Source organism: Phyllostomus hastatus, unplaced genomic scaffold, assembly GCF_019186645.2.
Source record: "Phyllostomus hastatus isolate PE091 unplaced genomic scaffold, TTU_PhHast_1.1 phas_contig_148, whole genome shotgun sequence".
Taxonomy (NCBI): Eukaryota; Metazoa; Chordata; class Mammalia; order Chiroptera; family Phyllostomidae; genus Phyllostomus; species Phyllostomus hastatus.
In genome coordinates this window covers 22856629-22878311 of record NW_025333607.1, presented here as the reverse complement: position 1 = coordinate 22878311, position 21683 = coordinate 22856629, and the positions used below count along the sequence as shown (strand labels likewise).

The window sequence follows — 21683 nt, the reverse complement described above, 5'->3', positions numbered from 1 at the left end:
GCCCACGGGGGCCGGCCGTCTGCCATTCCAGGCAAAACACCAAGGGGAGGTGGACAGCCCACGGCTGGCTGGGGACCCCACTGGCACCCCACTCCCAGCACATCTCAGGATGCCCGGCCCCAGACCCAGCACAGGGGCACTGGGACCAGCAGCTGGGGAGGACGAGGACGCCGAGTTTCCTTGAAGCACAGCACAGCACAGCACCCGGAGACACCTCTGAGAGGAGAGACCTGCTTGTCTCTCGGGGGACCCCTTCCTAGGGACAAGTCCTGCATCAGAGGGCTCCCACACCCCTCCACCACCCACTCTCCACGGCCAGGTGCCGTCTTTAAGTTGCTTCGGATCCCCCAGACTGAACTCCTTGCAGGCCAGGGCCTGTCCCGCTCCGCGCACCCCCAGCACAGGGCCCACTCGGGCGCCCCGAACTCCGCGGAATGAATTAACGACCGGCGGTCAGCGCCGAGCCCGCCGCGGAGACGCGCGAGAGGAAGGGCCCGGGACCCTGCAGGCCGAGGGGGCGGGGTGGCCCCTTCCTCCGCCGTCCCCTCCTTCCCTCTCCTCCCTTCCCGCTGAGAAAGGTGTTCACCTCCCGCAAGCGATGGTGGCGTGGCTGGAACCGGGGAACCCCAGGCCAGCAGGGAACGCGCCCCCAAACCAAACCCCGGACTTTCCTGAAAAGCCCCTTTGTCCACCCTCTCCCCTCCCCCACCACGCCCTCCGCATCCCGGCGGCGGAGACTTGGCTCCTTTTGTCTGGCTGCTTTCGGGCTTCCCGGAACCTGGCCAGGGAGCTGGGGGGCGGAGAGGGTCCAAGGAGAAAGGTGGAGGCGCTGGAAACAGCCATGTGGGGTAGGAACGCGACGTTCCCGCCCCCCGGGCGAATTTCCCCATCCTCCGCAGGGCCCCCTCCGCTAAGGCCCAGGACGGTGGGCTCAGGGGCCGATTCTCTGCTCGCCCGGCCGCGGCCCCCCGTTTCCCCCTTACCTGTCCCCCGGAGCCGCAGCGCCGCGCGCCCGCGCCCGCGCGCCCCGGCCGGGCCCCGCAGCCGCAGGGCGCGCGTGTCCAGGCCGCCGTCCCTCCCCCCGAGCCTCCCCCCAGCCCGCCCTCCCCGGAGGTATTCCATTTAACTTCGGCATTCGCAGCATCCCAAATGTTAAAGATCCCAAGACATCTGTCCCCCGGGGCGTACCAAGGCGCGGAGGAGGGGGGAAGGCGCCCGGCCGGGCTCAGAGTCCCACCCCGGAGACGGGCGGGGCCGCGTGCGGGGCGAGAGGGTGTCAGCGCGGATGGGCGGCCTGCAGGGGCTCTGGTCCCAGGGACGAGGCTGTCCCCCTGCGCCCGATTTCGGGCGCCCGCCTGCGGGACCCCCCCGGCGCGGCCGGTTCCCGCGGCCGGGGCGGAAGGAGGCTCCTCTGCGCCCGAGCGCCGCCCTCGTCCAAGCGCCCTGGCCAGGCCTGGCCGGGCAGCTCCATTTCCGAGGCCCCGGGGCGGGAGAGGGCACGGAGGCGGCGGGGGCGCCGCGCCCTCCCTGCTCCCGCGCGCCCCGCGAGCCGGCACTGCCTCCCCTCCTCCGCCCAGCCAAGCCCTCCTCCCGCCGCTGCGCACTGCGAGCCACGTGCCCAGCCCGCCCATCATTCATTCCTTCGCTCCCCCGTTCTCATTTGCTCAAGAAACTAATTCAGGTTCATTCCCCAGTGCACCCCCCACCCCCGCCCCAGACAGTGATCGAAACGCAAAGGCAGGGCCAGGACCCTGGGCGCGCTGTGGGGGGCGGGTCGCGGGGTGGGCGGGGTGGGGGGGAGGCGGCGAGTGGGCGCAGGAGGCAGAGCCAGGCGGATTTGGGAGGTTTGAGCAGGAAGCGGGGTAGCGCCGGCCGGACAAACGCTCAAGACTAGGGACCGCAGGTGTAGGAGCTGCAGGGATCTCGGGTGTGTGTGTGTGGGGGGCGGGGGGGGGGGCGGCGCCGGGAAGGAAGGCGGCGGGGAGGTCGAAGGCCGCACAGGCCGGCCGGCCCCCTGGGAAGCAGGGCTGCTGGCGCGGAGGTTGCAGGGGGTGGGGGTGAGGGGGGTAGGGCTGGGGCGGGGGCGTTGTCCTGGTCAGGCACTAAGGAAGGCTCACCCCTGCTCCAGCCTCCCAGCCCGGGGTCCCAGCCGCCCGCCCCCACGCGGTGGCTTTCTCAGACGTGCACAAACGCCTGCAGGGGCCGGGCTGGCTGCACAGCCCTGGGGCGGCCAGCGGGGGATGTCAGGTGTTCATCCTGAAATGGAAGGCTGAGAGCTTCCCAATCTGCAGGGTGGGCCCTCCGGTGGGCGACCCTGGGAAGATTTGCTGTGCGGCCCAAAGGTAGTCAGCATGCAGGACCCCTCTTCCTCAGAGGGGGGCCAGCCTCGTTTCTGTTGAGGCCTTCGACTGATTGGGCGAGGCCCACCATTGTCAGGAAAGACACCTGCTTTTCCCAGCGCCTACTGTTCACTTACTTTTGTAAAACATTGTACTTATTTATTTTTAGGGAGCGGGAAGGGGAGGGAGAAAGGGAGGGAGAGAAACATCAATGTGTGGCTGCCTCTCGAGCGCCCCCTACTGGGAACCTGGTCCACAACCCAGGCCTGTGCCCTGACTGGGAATGGAACCGGCGACCCTTTGGTCCAAAGGCCGGTGTTCAGCCCACCGAGCCACACCAGCCAGGGCGTCTACTGCTCATTGAAATGTTAATCCCTTCTGAATACATATATGCCTTCACGGAAACATCTAGAAGAATGTTTGGCCAACGCTCTGGGCACTATGGGCCTCACCACCAGGGTGACATGCCAAGGAGCCATCGGGCCACGGAAGACTGACTGTACCCAGAGGTGCCTGGGGCCGACTCACCGTGGTGTGCGCGTGGGGGCGTTCTGGAAACAGGGAGACCGTGGCTAGACGGTCCCCCGGGCAGGGCTGACGGCACCTGACTCACGCGGTGGCGTCGGGGCCGTGAGTGCAGGTGAGTCAAGAGCTGTTTGGGAGCAGGCCGGCCTCCCTCCGTGAGTGGCTGGCTGCGGAGGCAGAGGGGAATCTGGGGATCCCCAGGCGACTGGCTGGGGGGGTTCCCCCGGAAGGGTACTCACTGTAGGGCCCTCGGGTGGGGCCCAGTGCCAGGTTTCCTGGGAGTGGCAGAGGCCCCTTGGGGAAGACCTCCCGAGTCCCTGCTCTGAGGAGGAGGAGGAAGGGGGCCAGGGCAGGGTCGTCCTGGCTGGGCTTGTGGGAGCGGCAGTGGCGGCGTGGTGGGCCGGAGCTGCTGGAGTGCCACCCCCACCCGTGCACACAGTGGAGGGCCCGCCCCCGCCTGCTCCCCCGGCTGGTCCTGACGACTCACACCCTCAGCCCTGGGCCCAGCGGGGAGCAGGCCCAGCCCCCTTGCTTCGTGGGCCAGATGAAGAGCGCAGTGTCTCGCAGGCCCAGACAGTGCCCCGGCGATGCCCCAGGTAGAAGCTCTTTGGAAACCCCAGCGTGAGCTGGAGCTGAGGCCCGCTTCCTGTCCTGACTGCATCGGCCGTTCCCAGCCGGCAGGTGTTGGGGGGGGGGCACTGCCGGGCCCCGGGGCGTCTGTCGTCCAGGACCCTCTGGGCTGGGCACAGGCAGGTGAGTGGCTGTGCAGAGGGCGTGCCACCGACTTAAAGGGTCAAGCCAGGGGCTCCCTGCAACTGCTCAAGGGAAGAGACACCCCGAAACCGGGGCCAGGCCCCTGAGTGTGGAGAGCGGCTCGGAGAACAGGGCAGACCCACCCCTGGGGCTCGGAGCCCGAGGGGCAGGAGTCGGAGGAGGAACCCGCTCCCCCAACACTCCAGCACCCTGCCGGGTCGGGAGTCCTCCGCCGGGATCCCAATGTCCCCCGCCCAGCCCGTCCCAGAGCTCGCCCTGCGCCTTCTCTCTCCTCTGTCATTTCCGCCTCGCCTCTCGTCCCTCCTCCACCTCCTCTCCAGCCCCTCCAGCCCACAGGGTTCCAGCCCCACCGGACCCTGCCCCAGCACCCACTCCTCCGCCCAACTCCCAAGCCCCCGTGGGAGCGGCTCTCCCCAGCGCCACCACCAGGAGGCAGCAGCTGGCAGCGGACCGCCCTTGGGTGTGGACCGGGGTGGGCCTCCGAGGGCCCCGGTGGAAACCCAGGGTGAAGCCGCGGGGGGCCCGGCGCCGGGCCTGCAGGCTCCGGTCCAGCCCGACTCTTCCCTGCCTCCCAGGCTCAGCTGGGGGAGGACGGGGACCCCCCTCCTCCGAGGGCAAAGCCTGGCCCTTCCTCACCATGACCCCAACCCTGGCCCACCTCCCCGCCCTGCTCTGGGGCACTCGTCCGGAGAGCCTGGTCTCTCGGCCTCTCGCACTGTGGTTTCTGGAGACCCCTGGACAATGTGGGAGTTTAAGATAGTGACTTGTGTTAAAAATAACACAGCTACCGGAGATAAAAGCTAAACAACAGCAGTGTTTTTAAGGGGTTTTCAAATAAGGCGGAGACCAGCGCCCCACCCACAGGACACCAGGGTCCTGAGGCCACCTCCTCCCCCACCCAGCCCCGCCCCACTTTCTGCTTGGCCTTGGGTGGCCCAGGGTAAAGGGGAGGTGTCAGGCTGGTCCCCACCCCGCGGGCCCCCTCGTGGGGCTGTGTGAGCAGAGAGTTGCCCGGCCCCTGGATGCAGACCCCTGGCCCTCGGGCCCTTGAACCTCGGGGAGGCAGGAGCCTGGGCCCTGCAGGAGAGGCCGCCGTGTGTGGGGTCCGGGATGGGGGGCTGCCCCTGCCCCGGGCGGAGCCGCCCTTCTCAAGGGCGTGGAGGTGCATCTAAGATCTGAGTTGTTTCCCGAGGGTGGGGGTGGGGTGGGGTGAGGGTGGGGTGGGGGAGGACTCCTTTCCTCTGCCTTCCCTGGGCAGGTGGGCACTCGGCGGCTCAGGTACCACATTCAGGGGAGAGTTTTCCCATCAGACAGGTGCCTCGGTTTCTCCCTCTGTGCAGTGGGGGCGGCTGCACCCAGACAGGACTGCGGTGACCGTGACAAACTGGTAGAGACGACATGGTTTTCCACCCGGGCTTTCCCCTCACAGGCAGTGATCGCTGCCAAGAGTGTTTTCCACATTCCTCGTCTTCAAAGAAAACTGTTTTCTTCTTCTTCCTGACACCCAGGAAGAAGAAATGCTAAAATGAGCACCTGCCAATCTCATCTCTGCGGTCCGAAGCTGCTTACGAGGGACGAGTGTCGCTTCCTGTGGTTCAGCAGTGCCGGGCTTCAAAGGGCCGCCAGCCCCCGTGGGCCAGCCCGCGCCGGGCCTGTGGTCTGGGCGTCTGTCCCCGGAAAGCCCTCTGCTGCCTCTGAGCCCCGAGAGGGCTGAGGAAGGCAGAGCGGCCGGCTGCTCCCGCGGGTGGGTGGTTTCCACCGAGGTCAGAGGATGTTGAAAGGTGCTGAAGTGGCCGGTAAACGGGCCACCTGTGACCTCACGCCGCCCTCCCACACGACTCCCAGCCTCCGGGGCCCAGGCCGCGGGCCGGAGGGTTGAGCTCGATCCCCTCTCGCTCGCCGCACACACGTACTGAAGAGGCTGGACGTGGCGACAGCCCCGAGCGGGGAGGGCGGGGAGGGCGGGGAGGGGGCTGTGCGTGCCACCGGGAAGCAAGTTGGGGGCCGTCCTGGTGGGCAGAGCCGCCTGGGCCGACGTCGGGGGAGGGGAGGCCACACTGGGTTTGTTCCCGAAACCGACTACCCCGAGGCCCTCTCAGATGCAAGGCGGGCGACTTCTCTCTTGCCCCATTGCCACGGTCAAGAGCCCGACTCTGTCGGGAAAGGGTTAGCAATTAAAAACCAGTGAAATACACCCAAGTGGTGGCAGCTGATCCTTCCGGCGAGGGACTGGGGGACAAAGGGGACTTCGGCGTTATCGTTTCCGCGTGTACTTTGTGCTGCGCAAGTATAAGCCTTATCTGTGTGTGATTGCTGCGATTAAACTGTTTTTGAAACTTGTGTCTGGACACGCTGCAGCGCACGGAAAAGCGGGCCAGTGCAGTGAGCTCCTGTGCACCCACCAGCTAGACTGGGTAGTTATTCTTCTCCTAGTGTGTGTTTCACGTGAAACGGTTTGAAGAAAGTTCCAGGCGCGGGGACACATCACGGCTAAGTGTTTGCTGAAAGAAACCGTGCATGCTGCTGGCAGAGCCATGTGACCACGGTCCCAGTAACTCCCCCTCCCGTTCACAGCGCCCCCGTGGTGCGGTCGGCCTGCTTGTACCTGCGCTGCAGCAAAGATTGTTACGTTTGGCTTTTGTGTGTGTGTGTGTGTGTGTGTGTGTGTGTGTGTGTTAGGCTCTTTCATCCGCTCCCCTCCCCCGATTTGGTCGGTCAGCGACTTGTTAAAATCAGGTCAGAGGTCTCACGAAGAAGTGTCCTGCCTTCTGTGTCCTTGACTGTGCGCCGCCTCACATTACCTGGGGGGGCACCCAAATGAGCCTGGAGTTTGTTTATGTAGAAATCGTGTATTTGTTCTTCCGTGTTTAAGCTCCAGCCGCCCTCCAAGCCCTCTCCATTCGAAGCCACACGCCTGTCGAGAGGTTTTTCCGCTGCTCAGAGGAGTGTTTGAACCCTCCGCGTTCGAGGCCTTTTCGTGCTTCTGCCGCTTTTTGTTTCACTTCTCCCGCATCGGCAAAACATTTCCCTTTGAGGACTTTTTTCATCTGGGGAAATGAAAAAAGCTCGCTCAGGGTGAGATTGGGGAAATAGGGAGGGTGGGGCCTGGGGGTCAAGCCATTTTTGGTCAAAAACAGCTGAACGCTCAGTGTGGTGTGGGCAGGTGCGCTCGTCAATCACCCGTCGTGAAGTGGGCGAACGCGCTGAAAGAGCCTTGAAAAAATTCCACTGCAGCCAAACACAGCCTCTCACAGCGACGCCGGCGGGTGCACTGATCCAGGTGGGTTCCTGGAACACTCACCTGGCAGGGGGAGCCTGGACTACAAGGGCCCCCCTCCAGAAGATAATTCCAGTTTTTTGCACCCCTACTCATATTTAACTCACTTATCACCCCCATGTGCCCTGGAACCTGGAAGTCAGTGGCAGAGGTGAATGCTTCCTGGTTTTCCGTGTCGGAGAGGATGCGCCCCCGGAGCTGGGCACCCCACCGGCCCCCATCCCCATCCGGGAGTGCAGAACCCTGGTCCCTCTCACGGGATGCGAAGTTGGTCGGTGGACCCAGGGGGTGACCGCCGATCCTGGCCATGAGATGGTGTTTCCCAGGGCCCCAGGGAAACAACCCAGGTGGTGACATGAGGGCGTCCTGCCGCAGTCCCGCGCCGGACCACCTCTCCCGCGGGATCGTTGCCAAAGGGGATGTTTTTCTCTTAAAAAGCAGTAAACTTCTCGTCCATCTGTCTTCCAAACTCAGACTGTGGTCGAAGAAACACCCCCTCCCCGAAGACAGCCGTGTCGATTACTCCTATTTTAAAGTAACTCCCCTGTGCGTGCAGCACCCCGGGGAGCCCTGGGCGGCCTGCCGGCCTGCCCGACGGCCGTCGGACCCTGAGTGCAGGGAAACGGGCTTTTCCGGGGACGGCGTGGGGGAGCGCATGGGCAGCAGGCTGAGCGCTCTGGGCCTCCCCTGGGTCGCCCGCGGGTGGCTTGTCGGTGGTACCGGGTGGTGTGGCGGGGTTGTCTTTTGTGCACGGGGATTCTTTTGCTCGGGTCACCTTCTGTGTAATGGGCGCATATACGCCTCTGGTCTTCACACGGGTGCAGCTTATAAACCTCCTCAGTCTTGCTGAAACGCAGCGAGGGAGGCAAAGGGGAGCAGGCTGGGCCCCCGCTCGAGAGAATGTGGAGTCACTGGGCTGGTGGGCCGGGGAGGGGCCCCCCGTTCATCTGGGGTGAAGGCCCTCAGTCCCACGCGTTTGGGGGACCGCCCCGGGCTCTCTCGGCCCAGGGAGACGGCGTGCTGGGTGTACTCGCAGGCTTTCCCTGGCGGTCACGGGGCCGACCCCGTCTCTGTCAGCCAGCGAGCAGCTGGCACGCAGCACAGAACTCCCTGTAAGACGTTCAGGCTGTGGGGAGCAGAACCAGGAAAGACAAACGCCCGTTTCACTGAAGATCGGAGGTCCCCACGCCCGCTTGTCTTTCCTTCTCCGACGCCGGGAAGCCCACGCTGCCCCCTTCCGTGGGGGGCGGAGACTCCACCGGAGACGGCCGTCCCAGGGGAGGGGGAGGGCCGAGTCTCCCGTGTCGCCCGCGGGGGGCTCCCAGACTCACGGGCCTGCGGCGAGTGCCAAGCGGACCCGCGGCGAGGAGTCCGAGCCCCCGCGGAACCCAGTCCTGCGTCACCAGTCACGTGCGCCCTCTCCCCAGCTCCCGGCAACCCCAGCGAACACCCGGGGCGGGGCCGGGCCGCGAGCCCTGCGCGCCGCACCCCCCCCCCCTCGCGAACATGTCCCGCCTGCTCCGTGCGCGGGGGCCTGCGCCCCCTCTCACAGGTGGGATTCGAAGTGGAAACGGGGCGTGACCCGCCAGGTCACAAGGACAGCGAGCAGCTGCCGGTCCCGCGGGGTCTCACAGCCAGCGCGCTGGGCTCTGAAGTCACCGTAAACGCTGCTGAGACGCGCTGGGTTCGGAACAGACGCTGAAAACCCACCGAGGGCAGGGGCCGGATGGGAAGGGGGCCCTGAGCAAATGGAAGGTCCGATCTCAGGGGGCGGGCCCTTTCGGTGTCCCCCCCCCCCAAGCCTGCAAAGGGGCTGTGCACACGCCTGCATCGCGGCGCAGGAAAATGCTTGTAAGAGGCTCTGCAATTGAAAACACAGACCTACCTCGTGGTCCCAGTGACGCAGGTCGGGAACACGGTAGAGAAAGGTTGGAAAGAAGAAAAGGTCCACAAAAAAAGTAAAGGAGATTCTTGGAGGGCCCTGGTTATTTTGCTCTTAGTATTAAACCCCTTCTCTCCTTGTGGGAATCATAGTTTTAGCGACCGAGCCCTGGGAAAATCTGGCGCTGCAGGGCATACAAAGTGTGAGACCTGGTTCAGAAGATGCAAAGAACTGGGGGGGCTTGTGGCCCACCCCGCGCTGTGGCTTTGGGCGCATGGGCACAGCCCGAGGCACGGCCTGCTTTTCTGAGGCGTCTGGGGTAAACAGAGCGTCACACGAGAGGGGGGACCGGGAGCAGGCACCTCGACGTGGCACAGTCATTTCCAGAGCAGCTGAGTGAGATCAGGCGGCCGGCGTCTGGCGCGGCCCGGGGGGGGCGGACCACAGCCTCCCCCCAGACGCCCGCAGCCCCCGTCTGGGGCTCACTTCCTGCCCCGCTGCGGGGGTGGGGGGGGACCACTCTGGCCGACCCACCTCCACGCAGTAGAGGGGCTGCCGGCCCTGCTTCCCGCGGGGGCGTGAGAACGGCTGGGCCGCCTGGGTGTGCTTTCTGAACACGTGGGGGGCGCTGCCCGTGGGGCTGCACGTGGGGCTGCTCCTGACCGGGAGCAGGCGCCTTCCCGTGTCTCTGGTCCTGGGGTCCTCGGACGGATGGACGGACGAAATGGGCTTCCTCCCCCTGCACCGCCCCCCCGGCCAGCTGGCTCTCGGGAGGCGGGAGCAGGCGCTGAGTAAACACTTTCTGGCTCCGAGGAGAGTGAGGAGGGGGGCGGGTTCGCACCTTTGCTTCCTCCCCCCTCCCTCCCGGCCGTTCCCCGGGCTCCTGCTGGGCGGGGGGCTCCCCATCACTGAGGCTGGGGGCCCGGTGGGGGCGCAGGGTGCTCAGGGGCCTCCTGCAGGAGCAGTGCAGACCCTCGGACCTGCCTGGCGTCCGGAGCCCTCGCTGCCCCCCGGAGTGAGGGCTGAGTCATATCACCAGTGCAGCCCTGCCAGCCTACCAGCCCCTGAGCTCCCCAGATCACTCATAACCGCCAGCCTGCGTTCCCACACTGCCCTGAGCAGGAGCCCCGGGGTCGGGCAGACGACCAGGAAGCCCGGAATTAGTCACAAGCCCAGAGTCAGAAATACCCGTGCCGGGGTGCCCGGGGTGCCCGGGGGCTGACCTCTCGGTACCCGGCTCAGCCCCACCCGGCGGCTCCTCCCTTCTGGCGAAGACCGAGACGCGTCACGCCCCCCCTTCGCCCCAGGGAGCGAGGCTGGAGGGGGCCGGGAGCCGCCTGAGACGGGAGCCCGGGCCCAGGACTTCGAGGCGCTGCCCGAGCTGCCTGGAACAGTAAACGGCTTTAGGGCAGGCCCAGGGCGAAGAGGCGGAGGTGGGCAGAGCGTTACGGCCTCACACTCGCGCAGCCCCTCCGCCCGAGCCCTTGTGCCCTTTCAGAAAACACACACGGGATGTGGCGTCCTGCCTGTCCCCGACACCTCGTGCCGTGTCGGTTCACGCGGTGCCACGGCCTTCCCGACCGTCCTCCCCAGCTGCTGCTGCTGCTGCTGCTGCGTGCCGGGCCCAGCTGCAGGTGTGGGGCCGCAGCGTGGGGTCAGACACAGCCCCTTTGCGCGCGGACCTCGGGGGCTGCCGGGAGACGGACACTGGACACTCAGCCGGGCAGTGAAACAGAGGGCCAGCCCCGGACCCCTGGAGACCGGGCAGAAGGCACTTCTAATCCGCTTTAGAGTGCTTGGTGGCGCTCCCAAACCCAAGTGGCCGTTACTTTGTGTTCCTGGAGAGTGTGGGTGCCGAACAGGACTTTGTGACCTTTTTAAATTTATCATCCACGTTTTCCAGTCTCTCTTGGAGCAACGCGGTAACGTGTGTGGAACAGTCGGTGGTGAGGATGTGCTGAGTTGCAGAACCCTTGAGGAACCTGAAAGGGAGCCACCCGCAGTCAGCGTTTGGGGGGGTGGGGGCAGTGGCGGGGTGGGGGTGAGACTGGTCCTCAGGCCCTGGCTGCAGGCTGACTGACTTCTTTCTGGAGACCCTGCCCTCCGCCCTCTGCCGGCGCTGCCGCAGGCCTGCTCACTCAACCGGCTCCTTGGTGCAGAGCCGGCTCACGCAGGGACCCACCCGACGCAGGGAGGGAACTTTCTGGCCACACCGGAGGGAAATGCTGAGTTTCCATAATGGCGGGGGGGCGGGGGGTGGGGGTAGTGGAAGCCCCCTGGGCACAGAGAGACTCCTGGTCTGGCTTCAGGGGACGCAGGTAGGGAGTCGTCGGAAGCTGCTGGGGTCTGAGCGGACGTGGGGACCGGCCTGCACAGCCTCCTGAGGGCCTGCTCCGGACACTGAGCTCTCTCTGGGCGAGATGACCGCCGCTTGCCCCAGAGAGCCACGAGCGGGACAGGGAGGGCCCAAGGGCCTGGGCTCTGGGGCAGGAAAGTGAGGTTTGCCCTGCTGACCCCCCACGGGCTGCAGACTGGCCTCGGAGGAGTTCCTGAGCTCCAGCCCCCTGACTGACTGAATTCCTTTGTGGCAAATCTACTTAAAGCAAAACAACCGTTAACCTGAAAATAAAAGGCCAACGTGAACAGCAACAAGAATGTATTTGAGATTTAAAAAAAAAAAAGCTATTCTGAAAGCACGGATCTGAGCAGGCAGAAACCCAGTGGCGTCTGTCCGGATTAGGAGACCGGGGCGGGGCGGGGGGGTGTATTCAGGGGACGGGAGGGGACCGTGAGCTCCACAGAAACTTCGGGACACTCATTCCAAACAACATTTTCCTTTGCAGCCTGGCAGTCACGGTGACGGCTCTCTTGAGACCCTGGCAAATGGCTCTTTGGGGTGCTGCTGCCGTGGGCGCCCAGAGGTCACTCAGCCCGTTTTAACGCCCGGAGTTGGAGGCAGATGACGGGCGAGGTGGCTCCTCTGGGGTGGCAGCTCCGACTGCATTTTGAAGTGGCTCCATTTATATAGATTCATAAATGCACTGTGTAAGTATTGTATGCGCACTCGATAGTATACAAGAGAGTGCACTACAGAATGTATATAAGTATACATTATATATACTATTTAAATTGTACACACACACACACACACACACACACACATATATATGTATAAACAGTGCAAACACTGAGTTTGCAGCCCCTAGAAACCCCGAAGGCAGGTCACGGAGCCGCAGCGTGGACAGTACCGAACGCTGGGGCTGGGTGACCTCAGAAAGCACCCCCGAAAGGCCCTGTGTGTAGCCAAAAATCACAAGAGACACGAGTCCTCTTTGAAGGGGCCCCTGGCAGCCAGCGGCCCTTCCACCTTTGACCTCTCCGTCACCTACGACACGGGACGCGCTCTGTAAACTCATGAGGAGAACCCGTCCGTGGCCGCCCCAGCCCCGGCCACCCCGAGGTCGGCCTCGGCCGCCTGGTGGAGTTCCGTCTGCCCTGGGCTCAGTCACCACCTGACACGCATCTCACAACCACGCGCGCGTGAGGAAGGACCCCGGGTCGTGCTCGGGCCAGCAGCAGCGTTTATTGAGAAAGGGGAACCCGCACAGAACATTCCGGGGTCCCCGGCCGTGTGACAGAGGACCTGACCGTCTGCTGAGTGAGGGATCCCCGGTTCCCCCACCCCAGGGAAGGGCCCCGGCGGCTGCCAGGTGAGCTCCGCGGAGCGGGGCGAGGGTGTCCACCCAGGGCAGCCCTTCGGGGAAGTCGCCGGGTGGATTCACCAGGCAGCTCGCGCCGGGGCTGGTTCCCAGGGCTTTGGTGAACTCTGAAACTGAAAACCTGAGCTGACGTGACTAACCCACACGGCGAGGTCTGCGAGGGTGACACGCAGGAGGGCGGCCTGTTCCCACGGTCCCTGGAGCTTTCTGGAGAGGCAGAGGCCCGTGGTCTGACGCGGAGAAGGTGTTTCTCAGGACGCGGGGGCTCTGCAGGCACCATGGCTGGAGACAGCAGCTTCGGGTCTGAGGTGGAGGTTGCGGCTGGTGCTGCTGCTGCTGCTGCTGAGGGCAGAGAAGAAGCCCACTCCCCTCTCCTGGACCTGGTGGGCCCTGGGCGTCCTGGCTGCGGTCTGCTGGTGGCGCAGCCTAGAGGGAGTCGGCCCAGGCGGCCACTGGGCTGAGAGACCGCCGCCCTGCCGCCTGGCTGGGGGAGCTCCTGGGGCCCCGAGGTCGGGGAGGGCGACGGCGGAGGAGTCCCTGGTGCTGGCCGGGCGGCGCGCTGCCGGCAGGGGAGATGCGTCTGGTCTGGGGGATCCAGCCGCCTCCCCGGGCTGCCCTCAGGCTGGACCCGCCTCGGCGGGGCTGTCCGTGTGCGCCTGTCCCCAGCTTCCGGCCGGGTCCCCGGAGCTCGAAGTCCCCGGGCTGCGCCCGTGCGCCAGGCGCCAGGCCCGGACTCGGAAGGAGCGGTCCAGCAGCAGGTAGATGAGCGGGTTGGCGCAGCTGTGGCCGAAGGCCAGGCAAGTGGCGATGGTGAGGCCCCAGCGCAGCGCCCACAGCAGGCGGCAGGGCAGGGGCACCGCCCCGAGGTGCGCCAGGTGGAGGACGACGCGCAGGGCGCTGAAGGGCAGCCAGGAGCCCACGAAGGCGCCCTCGACGGCGCAGATGATGCGCAGCGGGGTGGCAGGGGCGCGGCCCAGGGGCCGCGGCTGGCGAAGACGGTGCGCCAGGCGGCAGTAGCAGAAGAAGGTGGCGCCCAGGGGCAGCGCGCAGGTGAGCAGCAGCAGCAGCAGCGTGAGGGCCTGGAGGGAGTCCGAGGGCAGCTCCCCGCACTGGCTGCCCGGGCCTTCGGGCCGCGGCTGCAGGTCGCGGGAGACCAGGGCGGGCAAGCCGACCAGCAGCGCCGCGGCCCAGGCGCCCAGGCACAGGGTGCGCGCGCACCGTGGGGAGCGCAGCGGGCGCGCTCTGGGCGGCCGGGCTACGGCCAGGTAGCGGTCCGCGGCCAGGCCGGCCAGCAGCAGCGCGCCTGCGCAGCGCGAGGCGGCCAGTGCGAAGCCGCTCAGCTTGCACAGCGCGCGGCCGAAGGGCCAGCGGCCGCCCCATGCCGCCGCCGTGGCCCATAGCGGGAGCGTCAGCACCAGACCCAGGTCGGCGGCTGCCAGGTGCAGCACGAAGGTGTCCGCCAGACGCCGCGGGCCGCGCCGCCGGGCCAGCAGCCGCAGCACCAGGCCGTTGCCCAGCAGGCCGACGGCGAAAGCGGCCAGGTAGAGCGTGGGGACGAAGACGCGGGCGTAGGGCAGCTCCCAGGACGCACACAGCTCCAGCTCCTCCTCCAGGGCGCCGGACCCGGACCCCGAGTAGTCCCAGGACGCCGCCTCCGGGCTGGGGCTCCAGGGCTGGGTGGGGGGCATGGCGGGCCGGAGCCTGGGCGCACCGACGACGCAGCGCGGGCACAGGTGGCGGCAGCGGCTCTGCAGGCGGGTGCCCAGCACCTCCCTTCCTGCAACCCGGGCCCAGGGGATGGGTGGGCAGGAAGGTGGGGGAGGGGAGGAGAGTGGGGGGAGGGGCTGCTTCCCTGGCGCAGGAGGGTGGCCTGCGACTCGCGGTTGCACAGGGGAAAGGAGGGGAAAGGAACGAGGCAGAGGACCCCATTCCCTGGAGGAAAAGCCCCCCCTGCCCGGAGGCCCGCCTGGCCTCCCGCTGGGGGCAGCCGGAGGCTGGGCCGAGGTGTGAGTGCCCTGCAGCCCTGTGCTCCGCCCCCTCCCTGCCGCCCCGGGCTGTGGGCCCCAGTGTTCTCTGGTTTCAGAGGGGAGGGGGAGGCCCGAAGGGGGGTTTCCTCTGGGCAGTAGGGCCCCGAGCCCACCCTCCTGCACTCCCGGAAGAAGTTCTGCTGCCCGCCTGCACCGCCCCGGGCCGGGCCGGGCCGGTGGGTGCGTGGGAAGCCTGCCCCTGGGGCCCTGCCTCCGGCCACCAGGGCTCTCCGCTGGGCGTGAGCGTCCTGGGACACTGGGCTGAAGGTCTGACCACAAAGAGTCGCTTTCCCCACCTAATCAGGTTCTCGGGAAGCCGTGTGGGGGAGTTCCGGCTGAGGGGGGTGCGGGGGGGGGTGGCGTTCCCCAGACGAAGGAGCAGGGCGGGGGGGTCAAATCCAAGCTCTTCCCCACCTCCCTCCACTCGGCAGAACCTGCCTCCTAAGCCAGATACAGAGGGAAGCTCAGCACAGCTCAGGCGGCACCCAGTGTGGCCCGGGGCGGCGGTCCCAAATCAGGAGTCAGGAGCGCACAGGAGGGAGGGGAATCGGGGTGGGGGGAGATGCCCTGGGGGTGGTGGGCTCCAGGAGGCGATGGTGGCGAGGGACACTGCGCCGTCTCCAGAAGGTGGGGCGCAGCGGGATTCTGGGCGATGCTGGTGAGGCCGACCTCCCCACTGTGAGAGGCTGCGCCGGACGGAGCCCAGGGCCCACCCTGCCGGCACCAGGGGTAAGTGACAACCCCCGGGGCCATGTGGTGTCACACCTCGGGGGAAGGACCAGCATGTTTACCTGAGTCACCAACAGTGTCAGGCGCCGTCCCTGGCACTGCAAGGGAGGCGGCCTTGGCCTTCGAGGTTCACGGTCCAGGCCAGGCACAGACATGTGCAGCCCAGTGGTGTCCCCTTGTGCCCGCCCCCTCCGCAGCAGAGTCACACTGCGGAGACGCCGGAGACAATGTCCTCCCGCGGGAGGGGGGCACTGGACAGGGAGGGGTGCCGGAGGTGCCGCCCGGGCGGGTCCGGGGAGCAGCTGAGCCTGAGCCGAGGGGGAGCAGCGGTCACTGAGCCCAGGGTGACCATACTGGGGGGGGGGCAGTGCGTGGGGCGTGAGGGGAGGAAGCAGGTGGCAGGCTTGCATTTCCTTCTGTAGGTGGCGAGGAGCCCCGCCATCATCGCGTAGGACACACGCCACCTTTGGCGGGGCTGGACGGGGACAGGCTCGGGCCGGGGGACCCGCCGTGGGCCCCATCACTCGTGTCGGGGGCAGGGAGGTCTGGCGGTGGACGGCAGGGGGAGGGTCCACTCTAGAGAGAAGTGGTCCCGGCAGAGAGGAGCTGAGGGCGGGCCTGGCGTTCTGCTGGGGAGCCCGTGGGTGTCGCCCGGTCCCCTGAGGCCGGGGCCCCAGAGACGCCTCTGTGTGCCAGTCGGGTTTGGCGTTGATCAGCCGGAGGCCGATGAAGGCATTTATTTATGATTCCAAGCAAGGCACCCCCGAGAGTCTTAAGAGCTCTGTCCTCACCTGGGCACCCTGGGACGGAAGGCTTCCAGCTGGAGGTCCCTCCGGTGCACAGCAACCCCAGGGGGCTGGTCCTCTCCCAGGCTGAGGGGGCACCCCAGCCCCAGGCATGGGTCCCCCCCAAAGACCCCCGGACCCCTGAGGGCAGACACCCGAGGGGCTGCTGGAGATTCAGAGAAGTCCTAATGCCTGACTCCCTGGGTGCTGGCGAGTGGCACCCACACCCCGTGGCCGAGGGGCTGAGCCTCCTTCCCCTGCGGAGGGCCTGGACGGATGCCCCCCCCCCCAGCACCCTGTGTCTGTGGCACCCGGAGCCCAGGCTCTGAAATCAAGAGAGAAACCTCGGGGAAACACCAGGTGAGGAGATGGGGTGAGTGGCCGGGGGAGGGGGCATGGGTGGGGCTGGCGAGTGGAACTAGGTTGTTTGTGAGAAATGCAGAGACTCTTGCTTCCTGGGCTGTGGCCTCGCACCCAAGGGAAGTCGGTGGCCCTGAGTACATGGGGGCCTTTCTCGCTGAGTCCGGACAGGCGGGGAGCGGCAAAGGCCGGGCCCACGAACCTGGCTGCCCACCCGGTTTGGTGACCCAGGCCCGCCGCACCAGCCTGCTCCCCACAGGAGGAGGAGGTCCCTGAGGGGCCTGGCCACCTGCTGGCCGGTCCACAGGGCACAGTGGGCAGGGGCCCGCTCACTCCCTGTCCGCCCCAGTGACGGGCACGGGCCTGGGGCGCAGGCGGTCCCTGAGCAGTGGGTGTTGCCTTGAACTGGCGTGCTCTCAGCAGCGGGGTTCACTTGTGCCCCTTCACGAGCTCCTGCAGCGTGCCCCCCCCCCGATTTCCGTGTCCCGTGCAAGCCATCTGAACCTTGGGGGAAGGGCCGAGAACCACACGCGCCTTCTCCGTCATGAACGCGGGCCAGCCACACCCCAGAGCGAGGCACGAGGGAGCCCTGGCGGTCCTGGGGACCCGGGGAACCCACTCACTGCCGACCGGCACGGGCCTTTCAGAAGGGGGAGCTCATTTTACCACCTCTCCGTTCTGGGGATTTTCTGTGCTTTCACATTCTGTTTCAGAGACTCCCCACGAGATCGTTCTGTTCTGTTCTGTCCTGTTCTGTTTTGCACACCGCCAGGTCCAGTCAGTCGCACTTGTGATTGGTTAGGAGGTGAAGGCTGGGCCACCTCCCATTTTTGGGGACGGCTTAACTTTCTAATTCCTCGATTTTGGACATTCGGGTTCTGTCCAGTGTTTCTGCTGTTGCAGACGTTTGCAGTAACCGCACTCTGGACCCCTGTTTGCCTTCTTGGGCGTGGTTTTCGTGGGGGGGGGCGGTCCCTCGTGCGGGTTGAAGGCCAGACGCGCTCAGGGCTGAGTGACCGACCGTGTGGCGTCGTCCGGGGGCCTGGGCTCCATAGCATCACTGCCCATGTCCTCCGGCAAGGCCAGTCCTTTCTGCTTTCGTAGGGGAGGCCGTGAGAGGGCACCTCTGTTTAAACCTGCGCTCCTCCCGTGGAAACTCGATGGGGGTCTCTGCCCGTTCACCTCCCCTGCGGGGCCTGCGCCCTCCTGTCCCGCCCTTGCATCCCGCCCCCAGGCCTCTGCGGTGACCTCAGGGCGCTCCGCGGGCCCCTGGGTGCAGATCTTCTCCCGGGCCTCGCTCCCAGCGGTGTGTCCTTGTTCTGACTCTCACGCCTTCACGTCGTCCCGCCTGTCGTCCTCGGCAACGTCAGAGTCTGGAGCGGTAACTTCCTCACCCTGGCCGGTGCGGCCCAGTTGGTGGGAGCGCCGCCCCGCCAACGGGAAGGTCGCGGGTTCGAACCCCAGTCTGGACGTGCCAGAGGCACCCCGTGCATGTTTCTCTCCCCCTCCCCCTCCCTTCCTTTAAGAGCCTGTCCTCACGTACGGATTTTAAAAAAAGTTGCTTTCCCTTTGATAATCCAAAAACATTCAGTTCTGTACTTGTTAAAAAATTAGCTTGTCGTTTTTTCCCATCGACTCAGAGTGCGATCTTTTTTTTTTTTTTTTCAGGTTTCTCTTGAACTTTCCCAAAACTATTAAGCTGAGAGCAGAGATTTTACTTGAAACTACTACTGTGAAGTCATATCGAGTATCGGGGGTCGCAGACAGTAAAACACAGACCCGGGACCGGCTCCCGGCGCGGTGCTGTCCGGCTGCGCGCGCGGAGTGCCGGTCACCCGTCTGCGCTCCCATCAGAGCCCAGCGGGACGGTCCGGCCGGCGGGTGGGCACAGCCAGGGCGAGGAGGACCAGGCAGAGCTGGTGTGCCCACACCCGCTGGGGAAGCGCTGAGCCCTGTGTGTGTGTGTGTGTGTGTGTGTGTGTGTAGGCTGGTGGGCACGCCGGGGAAGTGGCCCCCTGCCCCCGGTGCCCGAGGCTTTGAGGATGTGTCCGATGGGCAGTTATTTCAGAAACATCCTGTCCCGCCCCCGGGGCGGCAGGCTGGGGCCTGTGTCTGCACCTTGGCAGGGCTCCGCCCCCGGGGTGACTCAGTGGAAAGCCTGTGGTCTGCAGGTGCGCCGGCCCCTCCGGGCTGACTCCTCCGTGGCCCTCGGCGGTGGGGGGAGGGGAGGACGGGCCGTCAAGGAGAGCAGGGTCCCCGTCTCTGATCCCACGTCCACGGTTCTGATCCCACGTCCACGGTTCTGACGGGTAAAACCCAGCCCGGGCTGCAGGGCCAAGCGACAGGGAAGCCCCTCAGGACAAAAAGGGCCCAGGGCCCGCTGGGGAAGGGCGGGCCCTCTCCTCTCCACGGTCACCCCGCGGCCCATGAAGCGGCTCCCCGGGACGTGCCCCGGCTGCCTGGTGATGTCCCTCACAGTAAGTAGCGGGACTGGGCAGGGTCCCCCCACCCACTCTGGCGGGGCCGCCCCAGGGGGTGCTGTCACTCTGCTGTCCCTGAGTGGTGGAGCCGGTTCCTGGGTGGCCTCTCCCGCAGGGTCCGACTTTGAATTTGGGCCAGGACCCCTTTGCCGGACAAGTCTGCACTGAGCCCTTGCGGCCAGGAAGCTGGCAAGGCCACTGCCCAGCACGACCCCCTCGGGGGGACACGGAGCCGGGGTGCAGGTCAGGGCTTCGACACGACAGCAGATACGACGGCGCCCCCAAGCACGGACGCCAGGGGGCTGCGCCGCGGAGACGCAGCCCCCTTCCAAGCATCCTCCCTCCATGCCCCCACGCCGCCCTCGGTCTGGCCGGCCTTCCAGACGGGTCACGGCCCCTGCCCTGCCTGGCTGACCCCCATCGGCCAGAGCAGGGGACCCGCTGTCGGCGGGTGTGGGCGCTGGGTTGCGGACTCCCCTCTCGCGTGGTGGAGTCTCGTGGGGGAACGCCGGGGCGGCTGACGATGACGGGAGCACCCACCGCCCATCGCGGTGGGCGGGCCGGCCGCTGAGCTCTGGGGCGCGGGCGCCTGGCGGAGGGACGAAGGCGGGTGTCTGCTCCCGCACGGTGACGTGGGAAGGTTGTTTCGGTTTTGTCCTCGAGATCTTTGTTTTAATTGCTCTGGTCTCAGTGAGGACAAGGAAAAATCCCAGGAAACCCTGAGAACTCCGGCGGAGAGCTGGCCTCGCGCGGCCGGCACGCAGGCCCGGGTCTGCCGGCCGCTCGGTTCATTGCTGGCGTTCGTTCAGGCGCAATCTCGCAGCCAACCCACTGAAGAAGGGCGCAGCCAGTGGGCCAGATGGACGTGCAGTGGGCTCGAACTCATCCCCCCCCACCGCCCCATGAGGACTGAGCTCTGAGCTCAGCACGGGGCATCACAGACCCATGTGCTGCCAGTAAGACCCGCCTCCTGCAAGGAGTCAAGGCGGGACCCTCACGCAGGGGTCGGGACCCCGGAGCGCCGGGTGATGAGGTTGCCTGGGCCCCGACAGGGTCACAACAGCAGCACGACCTGCCCCGGAGCAGGTCGTCTGGGGCCACACCTTTGTTCAGGCGGCAGGGGGAACCGCACGGTACCCGGGTGGCCTCTGACGGCGCAGCAGCCGGGGCTGCGCCCGCAGCTCTGCAGGGATGGGGCACTCACCGCACGCCGCACCGCCCAGCCGTGTCTGCGAAACCCCGAGAGAGGCCCGAAGACCGGGCGGGGGCGGGAAATGCGGTTCAGGGGGCATGCTGCTGCGTCGTCGTGTGCCTTCCTTCTCGCCGCCGCCACACACCACAGCTCGGCTGGGCCCGCTCACCGGTTCCCCGACCAGCCCCACTCCGGACCTCCCCAGACGGCTGCCGCCTCCACACAGGACGAACGGAAAGGACGACGTGCGGTTCCCGGGTTTAATGTCCGTACATTATATACACCGTATGTATACACCGAAGGAACAGGGGTTACACAGCCTGGCCTCACATGCAAACAGCAGGTCACAGAGAGTTTGGAGCTACACACGTGTCTTGCACAGATATTGGAAAAAAGTCTGTGGCTGTTTTTACAGTTTTAACAAATATACATAAATATAGGAACATAAATTACAGTAAAATATCGACAGCGTCTGAGGCAGAGTCGGAACTCGGGGCAGGGGCGCCCACGGGCCCCGCGACAGCAGGAAAGTGCAGCCCGGGCTCTCCCGGCCCCGCCCGGCGTCGGGAGGTGCGCCCCGCAGGTGCCGGCGGCTCCCCCCACCGGACTGGAGGGAGGCCCCCCAGCCTCTGCTCCCCTCGGGAGAAAGCCAGCCGGGCACCTTGCGTGTGACACCACGCTGCCACCCGATGTCACACGGGGTCGCAACACTGACACGGGACAGCCACGTGGTCGCCAGAGCCTCTTCCTGAGAACGGAGACCCGCCCGCCGGCCCCCCGCGCACACCGCCGAGGGACCGCCAGCGCGCGCCGTCCTTGCACGGGGCGAGGAGGAGAATCAACATAAGGGGAGGAACGGGAAGCTGTTTTAAAATTAAAGTGTAGCCCTTCGTACATGTTTAGAAATTCTAAATATAATTCTGTATCGGTTATAAATACAAGGGAGAGACGGCGAGGACCGCAGGACGCCTTCCGCCTTCGGGACGGTGCCCCCCGCCCTCCCCGCCCTCCCCGGCTCCGAGGCCGCCCGCCGCAGAGCGAGCCCACTGCGCGTGGTCCCAGCGCACTCGGACCCCCTCCGGCCGGCCGGGGCGTGCAGAACAACACTGATTGAGTCAGCAGCTCCTCGCGACGACTCCTGGTCAAGCTCCTGCGGTTTAAAGCAAATCTACTAGCAGCTCTTCACGACACCTCCCCTCGGTCCACCGAAAAGTGTTAATACTTGCGTGAGTAATACATGGATCCCGGCGCTGAACGCCGCGCAGGGCGCTGACACCCTGGACGCGTGGGGCTCCTCCAAGCACCCTGGGGGGGCCCACTCCCCACTCGCACCACCTCCACGAGAAACAGAACCCAAAGGTACGTGAGAATGAACCCCACGGACAGGAAGGACGAGACAAACCCTCTGCAGACAGCACATACATGAAAAGTTTTAAAAAAGCAACAAATAAACCCATAATCTGTAACCTCCGCCATATCCCCACCGTTAGTCCAACTAGTGTGTGACAGGGAGGGCCTCGGGCCCGGCGCCCGGCAGGTGCCCCGGCGACCCTGCGCCCCGGCGAGCTGCGCGCTTCCGTCTCCGAGTGCGCCC

At 66.1% G+C, this 21683-nt stretch overlaps 1 protein-coding gene across 1 annotated transcript; it reads right to left on the bottom strand.

The window, feature by feature from the left end:
* Positions 1 to 12373: 12373 nt before the first annotated feature.
* GPR25 (G protein-coupled receptor 25) lies at positions 12374 to 14204 on the bottom strand. Its single transcript, XM_045817451.1, has one exon. It carries the CDS (start codon positions 14202 to 14204, stop codon positions 13134 to 13136), a length of 1071 nt encoding a protein of 356 aa, XP_045673407.1. The 3' UTR covers positions 12374 to 13133.
* Between the last annotated feature and the right edge of the window lie 7479 nt (positions 14205 to 21683).